Source organism: Oxyura jamaicensis, chromosome 11 (genome assembly GCF_011077185.1).
Source record: "Oxyura jamaicensis isolate SHBP4307 breed ruddy duck chromosome 11, BPBGC_Ojam_1.0, whole genome shotgun sequence".
NCBI lineage: Eukaryota > Metazoa > Chordata > Aves > Anseriformes > Anatidae > Oxyura > Oxyura jamaicensis.
In genome coordinates this window covers 10378462-10395712 of record NC_048903.1, presented here as the reverse complement: position 1 = coordinate 10395712, position 17251 = coordinate 10378462, and the positions used below count along the sequence as shown (strand labels likewise).

Below are 17251 nucleotides of genomic sequence, written 5' to 3'. Positions count from 1 at the left end.
TTTTAATAGTAATTACTTAACATTGCCAAATAATGCAGATTATAATTTAGAGCACTAATCTGGTACTAAGGTATTAAGGCTAATGGAACCTTAATTTTTGTCAATGCAACAACTTACTAGTTTAGATCTTCTATAGCAAATGCAATACATAATTAGGAGACGTAAAAGTAACTTCAAGTACAGCCAGATACTGGAAGACTGCGATCTTAATTTCTACATTAGACTAAAAAAAAAAAAATAGGCATACCCAATGCAAATTTTACATTTAATTAAGAAATTAAAAACTAAAGAACTAAAGCAGACAAAAAATTACCCTCCAGCATTAGAATAAAATAGAACAATTCAGTTGGAACGTTCAAAGCTCAAGTCCAGCTGCCTGCCCACATCAGGGCTACCCAAAAGTTAAAACGTATTCCTGAGCACATTGTCCAAATCTCTCTTGAACACTGACAGGCATAGGGCATCAGCCGCATCTCTAGGTAACCTGTTCCAACATTTGACCACCCTCACAGTAAAGAAATGTTTCCTCGTGCCCCCTCTGACCCTCCCCTGCCACAGCTTCGTGCCGTTCCCACACATCCTCAAAAATATAATTTAGAGGTCTTATGCAATGACTTACTGTACAAAAATGATATGTAATACTTAGTTTATTAAAATATCATGTTTTGTGTTAATTAAAACAGAGCCTGCAATATTTCAGACTATGCTTTACAGAAGGAATCTTTCAACATTCCATAATCTTTGTAATTCAATCCTATGAAGCATCACAAAATAAACATATACACGTTTACTCTCAGACAAATTCAATATGAATACAGTATCTACAATGCTTCAAAGTATACAATATATAACTGATCTACCATCATGGAGGAGATCAAAAATTTGATATTAAAAGTCACACAGCACTGAAGAAAACAAGCTACTTCTTCAATACTGAAGTTGTTTCAATCTAAAAGAGAGAAAGAAAAAGAAAAGTTAGACTGAATAGTAACATGCAACGTTCAGAATAATTACTTGAGCCATTTCTTAAACCTTAACTTAAAGACATAAATGAGAAAAACATTTTTCCTCAGTGTTGAAGAAAATAAGCAAAGACTATGAAATATCAGCTTGTACAACAAAGTCAAACTGTTCTGTGCAAAATGCACACAACTATATTTTGGCTATTTAGAAATCAAAAGGAAAAGTACCTTGACTTTTTAATACAAAAATACAAATACACAACTGAATCTCTGAAGAAATGGAAGGCAGAGACCTTTGCAGTGCTGCCTTCTCCCCTTTGTACATGCCCATTCCACATAATAGCTAGACCACAATAATTTTGCCAGGATATCTAGATGCGATACTTCCAACAAATGTGTAGAGACCTGTCTTTCAGCTAATAGAAGTTCAAGAGAATCCAACGTGGTTACTGTTCCATATGGGATGCTTTTTAACTTGACTATGATCTGAACAGATGCAGTTACTTTTGTTTGTAGTGTACTTGAGTGTTGAGCAAAATTAAGTTACAAACTGTTCTTTTCCTATTTTCACATCTCTGCTGGCACTATGTTCAAGTCTCTAGTTTATAAAAATCTAAACAGGACATTTACCACTGTTTAGATTTAGAAGACATGTACACGAGTCAAGCATCATTCTGCTTGCTTCACTGCTCCTTGCTGAAGCACAGATTTATATTAAGTGTCAATGCCACACAGTAGATCTATTTGAATTGGTTCTTTTGCTGATTATCAACAAACTAAAGCAGAGTCAAAACATTCTGAAGCAGGTATTGGTTCTAATGTTTCCAAGTAAAGACAGTAGACAAATAGAATATGACTCACCATCTGTACTTGTTCGATTTTTAACTCATTCAAAATTAATTCCACAGTATCAGTTACACGTAACTGTAAATTCCATTAACTCGCACAGAACTGTTTATTTAGTGCCCTTTATCTCAAGAGGCTTCCATCCTAAAATTGATTATCCTCTAGCTTAAGATACCTAATACTTGTTTCATAAAGAGAGGAAACATTACAAACTAGCAGGCTTTAAAAGATAGAGACTGGCTGATGCGTATTTGCTACAAACAGCTTTACTAAAATGACACCTCATAAATTGAGGTTTTAGTAGTTATCCACTGAAAAGCTTGTAAATGTTTCAGTCAGCTGTTTACCTTTTTAGAAGCTCTTTGGGTGACAAGCCTGTGGTATCTATATCACTAAGGCTGTCACTGCTGTCTGTAGTATCTGAGCTGCTGTCTCTTTCTGATTTTTTATTTTTGTGTTTTCCTTTGGTTTTGTGTTTCCTATGTTTCTTCTTCTGTAAAAAGGAGAAACAAACCCGTATTACGCTACGGTTTCATTTTGAAAGAATTGGTTTATTCTGAAAGGCAACAACAACAACAAAAAAAGCAAACATCTCTAAAAGTTGATTTCAGTGTAGGGTCCAAGCTTAATTGAAACAGGAAATTTACACAACATTAAACTACCCATAGTATTATCTACAGTTGCATTGTATATATGGGAAAAGCATCACCCTAGATAGACAATTTAGTATTCTGAAGTTCCAGTCTCAAAACACCTGAGAAAACACTTGAGTTGCTCCAGTCCCAGTATGTTTATTTTCTAGAATGTATAAGAATTCAAGAGGCAGAAAGAATTCTGAAATTCAAAGAATCAGTTAACTGTTTGGATAAATACCTTTTCCTTTTTATGTTTGCGCTCTCTCTTAGTCTTCTGTTTATCTCTGTTCTTTTTATGTTTTTCTTTCCTACTAGGCCCTGGAAAACTTGCTGGCACCGCTGTTTCTTGTTGCCAAGTAGGACCTAAAGCACAAAGCACATGCAGAAACAAAAAGCATGAGCAAAAAAGGTAATTCTATATTAATTTCGATATTAATCTAATAATCTGCTTTAAAAGAAAAATTTAAGCGTTCAAATGGATGTGAAGTGTCTAAAAATTCTAACTGTAACCTTGTAATTAAAGGACTTAGGAATCTATCAATAGATAAATTGCAATTCTCACCCTGTATCTTCATTACATATTTTTTTTTAAACACTGCCTCTATGGAATTACAACAAAGTTGGTACAGGCAAAAAAGTTCCTGCTAGTCTGTCACAGCATGACTACAAAGTGTTTGTCGATGCCAGTTTGACACAGCGCAGACATTTAAGGGGTGAAGTAGCTATTCACAAACATTTATTAAAGAGAAATGTCATACATCAAATATCTTACATCTTCAACATGCAGAATTCATATACAAGAAATCTATAGAACCTACCAAAAGGAAAAGCTGGGGGCAACTTTGGTCCAAATTCCTCTGCTGCATCCAGTTCCTCCTTTGAAGCAGGCAACAAAGAAACACCAGGCTCAGCTTTAGCAGACACATTGTCTATGAAAATAAAACAAAACAAAGACTTCTTTATTCAAAAGAAAAAAAAAAAAAAAAAAAAAAAAAAAACATTTTTGTCAAGAAATGCTGAAAAAAGTTAAAGCAGACTTTCTAAAAACCTCTAAGAAAGCAAACCGATTGGCATCTTATATCTCTGTGGGTCTTCTTGGCTAACTACATAGCTGACATCCTAAAAGACTGCAACATATAAATATATATTTCTAATTCAAAATCAACCTATTATACAATTAAAATTTACTTACTATCAGTACGTTTGCTTTTATTTAATAAGGTAGTATTACTCTTACACTACTTGGCACAAAAAGCAGACTCTACATCATCTATGAAGTTCATAAAAACTAACAGATGTTAACAGAACCAACTATGAAAGAATGTAAAAGTTTTTTTCACTGAAAGCTAAATATATTGTACATTTTGTTAATTTAATGACATTCTGAAACTATAGGAACATTTTACAGCCCACTTATTGAATTTTAGTAACATAAGAGATCAATCTTTTCTCTCTCATAGAACTATTGTGACAACTTTTATAACTAGAATATAAATAAAATGCAACCTTCTGATGTCCTAATAAAATTGTTTTAACATTACATTTTACAGGAGTGTCAGTATTTAGAAAGTGACTTTATTAAATAAATGCATACTATTTATTTCTGAACTGGTCAAATATCCACCATAAGATAGCATTAATTTATTAGGTTATCTTATGACTTATTATGGATATAAGTTTCCCTGTATGTCCGCCCTTACCTTAGATGTTTTTTCCCCCCCTCACTGTTTAACAAGAATGTTCTATAGGGCAGTTTGCTTGTAAAATCTCTGCAAGACATGTGGCAACAGGAATTACACTAACATGCAAGGTCTTACTCAGTGCTGTACTATTCACATTTTCTTCATGCCTAGATAGACCAATGCCAGAGGAGCTACACCAGAGTATAGCACTGTCCTAGCAGTCCCAGAGTATTTGATCCATAAAGGAATTTTTTTACAAGATGTTTATAAAAATAAAGATGCATTAAGTACTACCTTGTACATTAGATGAGGAACTATCTGGTAGATTAACTTGCTTAGAGGTTTCTGGATCTGTTACCGAAGTAGTTGGTTGCTGTTCTTCTTCACTCTCTTCATCAGAGGAAGAAGATTTTTCATCAGAGGAACTCACAAAGATGGCCTTAAATAAGTCCATGGATGGTCTGCTTTCTTCTTCTTGATCTTTATCTTCATCAGCTACCTGCAAAACAGCATAACAAACCATATTTAAACACTAAAGAAACTAAAAATCTGGTAAGTTGAGCAATACAGCAAGTTCAAACATTCTGAGATGTATTTACAAAATAATCACATATCACAATAGATAGGCCAAAACCTTGAAGCACTGCTAAACTCATGTCCTCTAAAGAGTACTGCAATTTGTGCTCTACAAAGCTGAAAATTGATCTCAAGATATTAGAAATTCTTACTCATTAGTTTGAACTTCTCTTATATGCTACTCAAAGTAAATTTATTCAAAGGGTAAACATCACCTTTCTCCACAAAGTATGCACCCTCCTCCACTCAAAGCAGAAAAAAATACATGTATTCTTTGTGTGGTGTAAGGGACTGCATTTAACTCCCCAATTGGGAGCTAAATTTTATTATTTTTTTTGAGCTGCTACTTCAAGTATAGATAGTTGTATTTGCTGTCCTTGTATGTTGTGAAAGTTTTACCTCAGAGTTATAAACTTAAAATTCTTCCAAAGGCAATCTCACTTTCTCTTTGCTTATCCTGAGTTGGCCCTTCAGCAAACGGGTCTGTGTTAAACCAATTCATGTACTACCCAACATTATTTCAGGGTTGCCTTTATGTTCCAAACGCCACTGGGAACCCACCTCACTGGGAAGAGTTTCGCTTGCCCTAGTTCCACATTCTTCTGTTGTTGGCTCTGGTGGCTTCTCCTGAAGATCAGCTTTTGATTTAGATTCTTCTGTTGCTGGCACTGGTGGCTTCTGCTGAAGATCAGCTTTTGATCTAGCAAGACTAATGAATTCACTGATAGAATCTTTTTTCTCCTTTTCTTTATCTGATACGTCCCATCTAGAAGGTTTCTTTGGTTCTAAAAAAAGTCCCAAACATTCAAATCAGTTGCATGCTAAATTATAGTACATTTTATGACCTACTTGATTTTAAAATAGTCTGCTTCTTCAGTATGGTTTGATACTTTAAAAATCTTTTTAATGAATATCTGACCTATAAAGGTCTTCTAGGTGGAAAAAATTATCATAACTGTATTGATTTTTGGTTTTATGTCTGAATTGATTTTATTGCATTTATTTTCAAATTTCATGTCTTTTTGAATTAAAAAATAAAATAATGAATTTATGGATAAGTTCATTCTCCATAACAAAGACAGGCATTTCTATACCATTACCTCATAACTACATGAAAAAAATAACAACTAACTTACTGCTGAGACTGCTATTCTGTTGTTTTTTTTCATTTGTTTCTTGAGTTACAGATGTGGAAGGCTCAGGCAGAGTCAAAAAGTTAAATACAGAATACTTGTCTCTCTTCACTTTTGGTAAACCAACGATGGAAGAGCTATGGGGAAGTTAAAAAAAAAAATGATTATTGTTTTCAACATAGAAAAATAAGGCCTCATATTATCTACAACAAGCTACAGTAATTCTTAAAATGCATACTATTTTCTCAGAAGTGATTTCACCATGTTTAATGAGGCCAATTAAAACTCTGTAAGGTTTTAAAACATCAAGACAGATTTTTCAAAAGCATATGGCAAACTGCCAGAATTTTAAAAAAGTGTTAAAAATAAGTATGTTTTATCAATCAACTTACTTGGGATATGGATCAGGAACATTAAATCTTTTGCACAACACCTTTTCAGGGTGCCATTCAAACTTGTCTCTGGTGAGTTTGCCGAACATCTTCATCTTCACAGCAGTTTCCTTATCATCAGTATCATTCTGAAAAAGTCAAAACATTATCTCCTAGATAAGTAACAACTTACTGAATTAACTGTTGAATTAACTTACTGAATTAACAGGACAACTATCCTGTTAATTCACTAACACTAACAAATATTTCAATATAGATTAACAAATCACTGCTTTGTTTGCAGCAAACGTTTTCAAAGGTTTACGTAACAGAAGAGCAACAAAACATTATTGATGTGGTATCTACAAAAGTTTTAAAGAAAAAGAGTTTTTAAAGTCAGGGTAAAGGCAACAAACATAACTTCAGCATACTAAAAAGACAGGAACAGCATATACCTCCTGGTCCCGAGGAACTTCAACTTTGTCAACATCATCTTCATATTTGGCCCGGGTAAACCTGGATGACAGGGTTGAGTTTGAGGACTTGTAGAACATTGCTGCACGGAAGAATTCCTCTTGTTCTCTTCCTCGTTCCCACTCTGTCATAGTTGGGTCTAAATGACGTTCTAATGTATCTACTATAAGTTAAAGAGAGAAGTAATTAGCAGAAATTAAAGCTTACTTATATTTGCTGCTTTTCAAGCAAAAAAGTAAGATATTAAGCAAGCATCCTGAAAGTATTTAATGTGTATTCGGTTTAAAGACAGTATTAATCTCAACTGTATTATTAAGAATTACTTTATGCTATCATTTTACAGCCGATTCTTCTAGGAAGAAAATTTCCAAATCTAATTGACAGTAGTGTCTGTCAGAATGTCCAAACATGCAAAACAAGCTCTGACAAATGTAAACTACTTCACTCACTTTACAATTCCTATCTCCTCCAGAAGTGTAGTGTGGCTTTTCTTTTGATTTTCCCTCTCTTATTTGGGAAAAAGGTGAAAGAGGGAGCCAAAAACTGCTATATTGATGTGACAACTGCTTTTTTTTTGGCCTTTAAAGGATGTGTCAGTTCTACTCCTCACAAAGAAGCAAACTAAATGAAACTGCTCATTCCATACATAGATTACAGCACTGGCAAAAGCTGAAGTCTACTTTGCCAAATGAAAAAAAAATAACATTTCCTAAGCAGAACATACCTTACAATTTCACTTCTGCTACAGCAAATTATGAAATGCAATGCCTAAAATCATGTCTTGTTAACACTTAAACTGCTGAGCAGTTTCACTGAAGTCAATACAATTAAATGTCATTAAAAAATTCTTAAACATTGCAATTTTTTTTTTCCCCCAAAGAAAACTAAAAACGTCAGGATTTCTTTCCTTAGTTACCTTTTGCTCCTTGTTTAAGACTCTTCACAAAACTTTCATATCTTTTTTGTTTTTCTGGATCTTTTGCAAATGGCTTGAAGTCACTAGAACCAGCATTTGCTATCTGCCCCCCCAACAACATTTGCCATTTTTGAAAAGCATCATCTGGGGAGGCTGGCTGGAATCTGCTATTCTGTGACTGCTGATGCAACGTTTTGGCTTTCATTTGTTGTTCAGATGCTTGCTTCACTTCTTTGAGTCTCTCTCTATCTTTCTCAGACAGATAATCCAAAACAGAACGAGCTGGACCTAAAACCCAAAGAAGTAGAAATGAAAAATTATTACAATTATTTCTGACCATTCAGTGGAGAAAAGCCTACACGGTGGAGAAAAAAGCCTACACATACACACATTCAGAGAAAATACTCTTAAGTTACAACATAGTATAACAGCAGAAATGGCAAATGAAAACTACTGGTTTTTATTCGTTTTATTGCATTTTTATGCTATTTGCATATTACTTTTTACGAAGTTTACTATTGTAGATATAAATGCCATATTTACAAGACATTTTTAAGTTAATTTCCACATATTTCAGTGACACCTCATTTTTACAGAGAAAAATGTCGAAACTCACAACTTACTACATTACGAATTCATAAGGCCACTAAAAAGAAACATCTAATCCTATGCATGCTTTTCTTCTTTAAGACTTAAGTGCATGAAAATGCAGGCAGATACATCAGCAGTTCATCTGTAGAAATGGAAATGGACAATGACAAGGAATTTTGGCTAATCAACTAGATTTACTATTTTTACAGTAGGAAATAGCGTTCAAGGCTAAATCAAATTTTCAATTTAGGGACCTAAAAAACAAGCAAAGGTGTGATATCTGTCAATACCTTTCAGAACGGTCTCTCCTAGCTGTTCTCTCCTCTGAGACGCATTCAGTGCATGCCTGCTTTGCTGTGTCGTGTCACTCCCCAGTTTTCCAGTTGACTCCTCTAATGCCTTCTGTAAATGGTAGTTTTCATTCCCAGCTGCTATTACAGGTCGAAAGTAATGGACTGGTCTGTAATTTCGTGGCAGATCAGGTGGTAGATAAATCTTTACAGAGAAGTGGGAAAAAAAAAAACACAACAACCAAAAGCAAGATACAACTTTGTATTTAACCCTTAGAAATGTGTTTCAGAAAGATCACCTCAATCTAAAAATTCCTGAATTTACAACTAACAGTAGAAAGAGACATCACAAGCTACTGATAATTTTAGACTGAGTCAGTAAGTGGTACTGTAATACAAACTTTTGGAACAAATTGTTATATTGTTAATAGATAACAGTTATGCAATACAGGAAAATACATCAAGAAGCAGCAAATATAATCCAGTCTTAATACACATTGCTTTAATTTGAGAAAATGCTCTTGATAATACTAATAAATTACTCTTTTAAAAACAGAATTCACGTATTATTTAGTCAGTTAATTGAATAATTGAGTACTTCTGTGCTTTATTTATTTTCATGTATCTCAAATTCCTTTTCCCCTACATTCTGCACACAAGCTTCAAAAGGTTACCCCTCTGCCTCTTACACAATTCAATTTTATATACCACGCAAACTTTCTTCCTTTCTTTATTCACAAAAGGACCTCGTCACAAAATTCCATTCATCATTCCAATTTACACAAACATACATGGAATAAAAGATACAAAGCTATGAATAAAGCTAATAAACTAACTTGTCACCAAAATAGTGAAGTGGATGAACTTTGGGGACTGATTTTTACAGAAAACTGGATGTTATATTTGAAAGATCTAAAAGCAGATGTGCATTATTTATTGCAAAGTTAAATCAAATCACTCCTCCAACTTTATTCAAAATAACAGTTAAGTAGTGTAGAATGCATTTGCTCAAGGCCTGTACATATGCAAAGTTGAAATTAATCCATTAGTTTGACAACTTCAGCATACCCAGCGGTCTTTATTACTTACCAGAACTTTAATTTCTAAGAAATAAAAAAACATTGAGCAACAGTAAAATCCATATAGCACGGGTCAATTTTGCTTTGGATGTTATTCTTATTGCAAAGACGTCAGCATCTGCTTACCTTGTTTGGCGCTGACGACTTTGATGCCAAGGAAAAGCCATCCAAGATTTTTCCTATATATTTAACTTCTGTGTCAGACCCTACAAATGACCATAGAGTTTGTCAATATTTAAAACATATATGTTTGACAAAAAGCATTTTTTCCTGAATATTTTACGTTTTGCAGTACATTTGATAGAATATGATTGGAGTTACTTGTTCTCTCTGCCTTTCATTTAAATTCAAGGATTATGAATCTGGCTATTGCATTACACAGCTAAAATACTAGAAATACAGAAAGAATCCTATAAAACAAGCATGGCTACTGGTATGGCATCAGTACCACTATATGCACATCTAACATCATAAGCGCATTAATTGCGTACAACTTAATATAAAGAAGTATTGCTGAAGCATTCCATGCACTGAGAAATTGCACTAAAAATACAGCAGTATCAAGACAAAATTTACAAATGTTATCATTTGAAAATAAGCAAGTCTATCTAAAAAAATATATTTGCAAGTATTAGGTCATATTTTGCTGCTATAATTCATAATCCTCTTCGGTGGAATTGAATGTTGTATTTCACAAAGCAGCACATATTGTCCTTTAAAATGTAATTTAGGTTTTTAGTCTAAATTAGGATTAGTGTAGGACTTTAAAATTATTTCCAGAATTGGAACACATGAATATTGCAATAAGACTAGACGAAGCTTCAGATACCACAGCTAGGAAATACCAATCCTTTTAAAATAATTGGTAAAGAGAGACTACACTTACACGATGCTTTGAATACAAATCACACTAACTCTTTAGTTAGAACTACAGTTCTTACTTTTTTTGGATTTATACTGCTTAGGTGCTGTCCAGCCATACAAGCCATCTCCAGGTTCTTCATCTTTTAGAACTGTATCATATTTTGACAATGTTTCAGTTGCATAAATATCATCATCTTCCTCCTCTAAAGCTCCTACACCAAAAGCCTGTAACATATTTTAAATAAAAGTAATGGGAATTCAAAAATATGAAAATTATATTTTTGGTTTAAGTCACATGATAGAACACATCTACATCTGTATCTATCCATCTACAGTATGTAAGGTGCCCTATATATATATATGCATACTAGGAATAAGTTGTACTACTACATAAAAAAACAAGTGGTAAAAACTGGAGGGGTGACAGGAGACAGGGAAGAAGCAAATATATTCCACTTATCCCACTCCCTTAGCAGGAAGGGACATTAAGTTCGGCCTGAAGAGGTTGAGGACAGCAGCCTAATTCCAGGGATAAGATTTACAGTTTAAGTGCAGGTTAAGCACCCAAAACAAAAACAAAAACATAAAACAGCACATAAAATAAATTCAAAAATTCTATGAATTGACAGCACACCTTCTACATAAGAACTACAAATAAAATGGAAGGAAGAAAAATCCCTCTAACTGGCAGATTCAACACTATTGAAAGGATTCAGTAAAAGTTTAAACTAAAAACATACTGAACATCAACTTTTTCTAATAGAAGTAACACAAGCATTTTCTCAATCCAATCATTCATTGAGAGTTGTTCTTATATTTCTCTTTAACACTATCAATGAATGAAAGCAGTTAAGAGTTACAAGGATTTGCTCACATGTTCACATTAAAGAGGTAAACTAACAGAAACAAGGTACTCCTAATCCTGTTTTCAAACCATACTTAAGGTTTCTTACAATACAGTGTCTACAGTGACTATGTGCTTTCCCCAAAGAAAAAAAAAAATCATTTAGATTTTATTACATTACTAATAAAATGCATTAAGCAACATCTTACTTGGCCTGTGATACCTAGTTTTCTTCCTCTGCTGTGTTGCAGATCACCAAGTAAATTACTTGGGTCTTCAGAACCCGCAAAAAGATTAACGTGTTCTCTTCCAGATACACCAAACAAAGCTTGTGTGGGGTCCAAACCCTTATAGCCAAGTCCATGGACATTCTCCTTTGGAGTCAAATCTACAGGCATTACATCTTTTGGTGCAAATGTCACATTCTCTGGCTGGTATTCATCTTCTTCATCCTTGTACAATAAAAGTATGTAAGAACAACTATGAATAAAATTTTGTACATTTAGTTTTTACAATATTTAGTTAACATAAAACTAAGCCTGATTTTCCTTAACTATATATGAAACTATTTTTGAACTACACCTGCTTAGCTTGCAAAAGAATAAATTTTGTTACATTCAATCTTTTTCATAATAAGCGTAATAAATATTTACGAACAACAGAATTTGAAACTGCACACTAAAGTGCTGGTTAAAAAGCACCTTTTTTTTTAAACGCATGTTAACACACAAGTTATTTTTATGTAAGTCAAAAAACTTTTGCCTGCACAGTACCTCAGAACCTTCCGACAGTCCAGGCGGTAATGCACAACCATATATTTTCACTTCAGGGTCTGTAAGAGACATAACAGCATCCTTATTAAATTTCTCTAAAATTAAAGAAACATATCAAATAAAATGAAATCTTAAAATGAGCTTCTTAATGGGTCTTTGAATACTAACTTTCTATTACTGAGTTCAGGAACTTCACTGAACTTACCAGGTTTCTGCCTACGTGGCTTTCTTTTGACTCGCGGTCCTATTCCTTGTCCGTCTTTCCAACCCATTTTTCTCAACAGTTCAACACCAATTGTTATTCTAAGAAAAAAACAAAAGAAAACAAAAAACTCAGACCACAATTTTAATATTCCTTGAAATGTACTATATAACAACACCATTTGAAAATATGTTTTTGCACCATACTTTCAAATCAAATCTGAACGCATCAACATTTGAGTATATGCTGTATCCGTTTGTAAGTGCTCACCTAGCACAAGTTTGCACATACAAAACAAAAATCCAGGTGAAGGCCACTTTGAAAATGGAAAACTGCAGAGCTTTCATTCTCCTTCATGAATTATTTTAATCAAACATTACTTGCCTTGGCAATAAAACACTTGTAAGTGAATGAAATTGCTTGATTAACTTTTATTTAAATTTACTTACTTTGATGGTCCTATTAAGTCATCAAATGCAGTAGTTCCTGGAATGGCAGCAACTACTCCTGCAATCTGTCTAGCTTTTTCTTTTATTCTGTCTTTAGCTTTGGATGCAAAATCATCTGTGGTTGTAATATCTTTTGGTGCTATCCCAAATTCACTAAGATCCTAGAAAATATAGACAAAACAGAAAAAAATATATTAAAAAAATATTTTTTTCCTGTTATTTCTTAAAGGTTAACTTACTGTAATAGTAAAGGAAAGAAAACAGGATGTGACCCTTATATTGGCAACATTTTTCAAGCCATTTATATGTTTGATTTTTGAGTAACCCGAATGGTTATATTTCAAACAGCTTCAAAAGTATTTATATTTTCTCATAAAGTGAAAGGTTTGAAGTTTTTGTTTAGTTTTGAATATTGAGATTACAGGAGCTTCCTACGTGTATCAGTGAAACAGCCCCAAAATCTAGAAGTATAACACTCTATACATGAAGTAATTTTAAAGTTACTTTAGTTTTGCTATTTAAGGTCTTTTTTTCATGGCCTGAAAAACAGTCATGGCAACAACTTCCAAAATAGATGTACTTATTTCTAAATGTACCTCCTCATCCATGAAGTCTTCTGGTCCAAAAACGGTTCTGTCTGCTCTCTTCTGCCGTGATGATATAAAAGCTGAAGGAGTCCATCCTTTTAAGAAAGTAAACCATTTAAAGTAAGGTACTGTAAACTACAATGTAGCGTTTAAAAATAATTCAAACATTTCAACCTTACACCTTAAGGGCACATCATGAGAACATCTATAAGACTACAGTGTGAGAACTGAAGGGGAAATATCTTCAAAAATACTGTTCCAACTACTATAACAAACATTTAAGAATATATAAGAATAACAAACAGTAGGAAAAAAATGCTTGACAGTTAATTTATTTTCACTGATGTTACATTACAATAATCATATAACCCTTCCCAGATGACAGAAAGATATCTGACCTTCCTTTGTGCCAACAGTGTTAAAGTAACCAGCAGAGAAACCCCCAGTAAATGCTCCATGAAAACGTTGATAACGTCCTTTTGCATCTTTAACAGTCTGTTCTTGAAGAGGAACTGGCTTTTTGAGTCGTTCACCTACAATCGGATAAACCACAAAACTAAGTCACAACACTGCATAAAGAATGGAATCTCTGCCTCATCCAGAAGCCATTTCTTCCGTTGCAATTAAGAACTAGGCTGAACAGCAGCCACCCTGAAGTAAAAAGCATCAGCAGTTTACACTTATTCCCACCCTACTTTAAATATTTGTATACATTGTTAATGTACACTGCCAGAACAAAAGCACGAAGTGTTCAAATAGAAATTCTTACTAGTTCTGAAAACACTTATTTTCCTGCGGTCAGACTAATAAATTACCTGTCCGATTAATAACCTCTCTAGTCTGTAAATATTTCCCCTACATATCATAGGCACTTAGAACTATTCACAAAGCACTAGAAAGGTTTGAAATGCTAAATACTTACCTCTCAGATTCTCCTTAATATTGGTTGGTATATTTAACACATGCGACTTTTTTATATAACATTTTATATACTGAGAGTAAAAATCCTACCACAATAAACTTTCAACAGAATCTTTTATTTGACCCACAAAAGATAATACGCAAAATAAATAACATCCATAAAGAGAAGCTAACAAAGCTTCTTACGTACACAGTGTTAGTCCACACTGAACCTTCTGAAGGAACAAGGGATTCAAATGTATTTTATGGTGTTAAGAAACTCACATGTTCACAAGGCCTAACCAATTTCCTTTTTGTACGAACTCATTCATGCACATAATACCATTATTACTATTTACTGAGAACAGAAGAGTTCCAGGCTTGGCAGAAAATAATATGCGATATTACAGTTTCTCTGAGGATTAATCCACTGAAACTATTAGACTGCTATTTGTCAGAGATTTCTTAAAGATGCACTTTTGTTGACTTAAACCAAGCTACCCCCAATATTACACATGAATATTAAAGATGGGTGATTTGGGCCTGATCTCTTCAGGCACAACTCCTGGCAAAATATTCTACAGAAGCTACATAAAAATACACACCTATGAACACCACCGCACCCCGTGAAGCTTCAGTTTCTAAAAACTGAACATTTATTTGCAGCTACCTATTGTGACTTTGATAGGAAAAACTGTTTTCTCACTTTAACATGAAATAAATTATTATTAAAAACTGCTAATGTCATATTTAATCGTTGGATAGGGCAATCTTCAAAGACATGGAGGATTTTTATGAAGTGAGTCTTTAATGTCAACAGAATGGCAATGCTACTTCAAGTCTAGTCTGGTTTGAAAATCACAAGGGTATTTTACTGTTTTCGTTTTTATGCCATGGCTAACGATAACAAGGAAAACACAGGATGGTGGTTCCTGAGAAACAACAGTGATCTTCTACCTTCACACGGCATCCTAGTGCTTTCAAACCTCTGCCAGGCAACAGAACTTCCATCTTTATCATCAGGCTGCCAGCCCCGAAAATAACAATCACTGCCCGCTGGTTTTAAAATTTTACAACTAACACCAGCTGGGACGTTACAGAAACATCAGAACCACGAAACTCAGCTAAAGGGTTTTAAAAATACACGGAAGGCCAGCCCTGCTCGTTAAGTGTGCTACAACAGCCGGGGCCGGCAGCCTCCGGGGCCCGTGTGGGGCACCCCCAGGGCGGCGGGCAGGGGGAGGCAGCTCTGCCCTGTGCCCACAGACCCCAGCGATCCCGAAAACAAGGCCCTGAGGGGGCGGGCGGCGGCGCCGAGACGAGTCGGGCCGGGCCGCTCCTCCCGGGCCCCTCGACCGCAAGGGCCGCGGTACATGTCTCCGGGCCGCCTCCCGGCCCGCAGCCCCCGCAGCGCGGGGAGAGGCGCGGGGCGCCCCGACGGGTCCCTTACCCTCCTGCAGGGGCTGCAGCGCGGTGCCGTAGCTCACCAGATCCTCCTCCTCACTATCGCTCGAGTCCGCCGCCGCCGCCATCTTGTCAGCACGGCGGCCCGCGAGGGCCAAGGCGGCGCCACGGCAAGCGGCGAGGCCGGGGCCGGGCCCGCCTCCCCTCGCCCCGCGCCTCCCGTCAGGCGGGTCCCGGGTGTCGGAGCCGGCCCCGGCCGCTCGAGGTCCCCCCAGAGCCACGCCGCTGTTTCAGCGAGGTTGCCTTCCGCCAAGACTGCCGGCCGGGGGAAGGCTGTGGGGAAAGGGAGAAAAGGCTGCGGTGTCGTGTGTCCGAATCGATGGGCTGAAATGCCGCTTGGTGTCCTTGGCAACTAATAACGCTAAAAAAGAGTCGAACGCTTGACGTAATAGCCATTCAGCTACATTCTCCAAACATCCGATGCACCAGGTATGACCTGTTATCAAAATACCTCTGGCCTAAGGGCTACAAAAAGGACAGCAAAAACTCCATGAAATGGTACTGTCTAAAATGAAGGTGCAAAGCAACCTCCCTGAATCCGTATGAACAAAGGAGATGGGGATTTCATCAAATTGCAATTTGGAGCCGTTAAGTAGCCTGATCTGTTTGACCACATTGCTTTTAATAGCACTGGAATAGGCTCCCCAGGGACGTAGTCAAGGCTCCAAGCCTGTCATTTAAGCATTTGGATTATGCTGTCAATCATACGGTCTGAATTTTTGGGTAGACCCGTGTGGAGACAGGAGTTGTACTCGATCCTCATGAGTCCCTTACAGCTCGGGATATTGTATGATTCTGTTAAAAAGAACGTGCAAGAGGAATCAGTGCAGTAGTCTTTGGGTTCAAACTCCCAGAGCAGAGCACTCTCCCTCCACATTTACAGGTATCTGCATCTCTTTAGGGAGGCTTGTATCAAGACGAAAGCTTTTACTAAACATATTTTATATATAACATATTTTATAATTTTATATATAAACATATTTTATATAAAGACCACATGAGAACAAATAAGTATCCATCGATGACAATCTAAGTGTTGAAAACACAAATTTTGTCTTCTCCCAGTGTTACCCATCCAAAACCTGAATGTCAGTTTGATTCATTTGATTTCTCAACCTTGCAGTTTTTAAGACTGAGACTCGCCAAAACCTCAACATATTATAAATATTAAAAAAAAAAAAAAAAAAAAAGTGTTGCATTCCATTTATCTGGAACTTTTGCAAACAAGGATCACCAGTTTCTTGAAATCCTCGAAAATAAATCACAATGCAGGCTTGGGAGACTCCTGCACTTAACAGATAAGACATCTGCAAGTTTAGTGGTGTATGCTCTAATCCAGCCTTTGTGTTTGTATACACAGAACTGGTTTCCTTCAAATTTGAACTACCTGAGTTTCATGTGGTTTCAGGTTTCCATAGGAAATATTTACACAATTCTATGCAAATAGGGATTATTCGGTTTTATTTGGGTCTCTAATTCACTTAAAAACAATACAATAGAAGTCACAGACATTTATCTGCATGCGTTATCTTTTCTCATCATTACTAATTAGTAAACAGTTATCTAGAACATATAGTAGCAAAATAAGTTGTTAGCACAGTTGTTGTTTCTCT

The 17251-nt window shown here is 35.6% G+C and overlaps 1 protein-coding gene across 2 annotated transcripts; it reads right to left on the bottom strand.

The window, feature by feature from the left end:
* Nucleotides 1-629: 629 nt before the first annotated feature.
* GPATCH1 (G-patch domain containing 1) lies at nucleotides 630-15838 on the bottom strand. Of its 2 annotated transcripts, none has more exons than XM_035336722.1 (20): nucleotides 15625-15838; nucleotides 13673-13807; nucleotides 13284-13369; nucleotides 12688-12848; nucleotides 12242-12339; nucleotides 12037-12095; nucleotides 11473-11715; nucleotides 10497-10644; nucleotides 9682-9761; nucleotides 8477-8681; nucleotides 7596-7883; nucleotides 6661-6842; nucleotides 6227-6354; nucleotides 5838-5971; nucleotides 5263-5486; nucleotides 4420-4624; nucleotides 3262-3372; nucleotides 2682-2806; nucleotides 2156-2301; nucleotides 630-949 (listed from the first exon to the last, which is right to left on the bottom strand). In XM_035336722.1, exons 1-20 carry the CDS (start codon nucleotides 15704-15706, stop codon nucleotides 928-930), a joined length of 2862 nt encoding a protein of 953 aa, XP_035192613.1. In that variant the 5' UTR covers nucleotides 15707-15838; the 3' UTR covers nucleotides 630-927. The 2 variants fall into 2 exon arrangements, with proteins under 2 accessions (XP_035192613.1, XP_035192614.1); XM_035336723.1 differs by having other exon boundaries at nucleotides 6661-6839; nucleotides 15625-15790.
* Between the last annotated feature and the right edge of the window lie 1413 nt (nucleotides 15839-17251).

Excerpts from the sequence above, each read along its gene's own strand:
- GPATCH1 (XM_035336722.1), bottom strand. The coding sequence starts at position 15,706 with ATGGCGGCGGCGGCGGACTCGAGCGATAGTGAGGAGGAGGATCTGGTG. Across the intron at positions 7,884-8,476 it reads AGGAGAGACCGTTCTGAAAG|GTCCAGCTCGTTCTGTTTTG; the intron begins GTATTGACAGAT and ends TTTGGGTTTTAG. Across the intron at positions 6,843-7,595 it reads TCTTAAACAAGGAGCAAAAG|TAGATACATTAGAACGTCAT; the intron begins GTAACTAAGGAA and ends TTTAACTTATAG.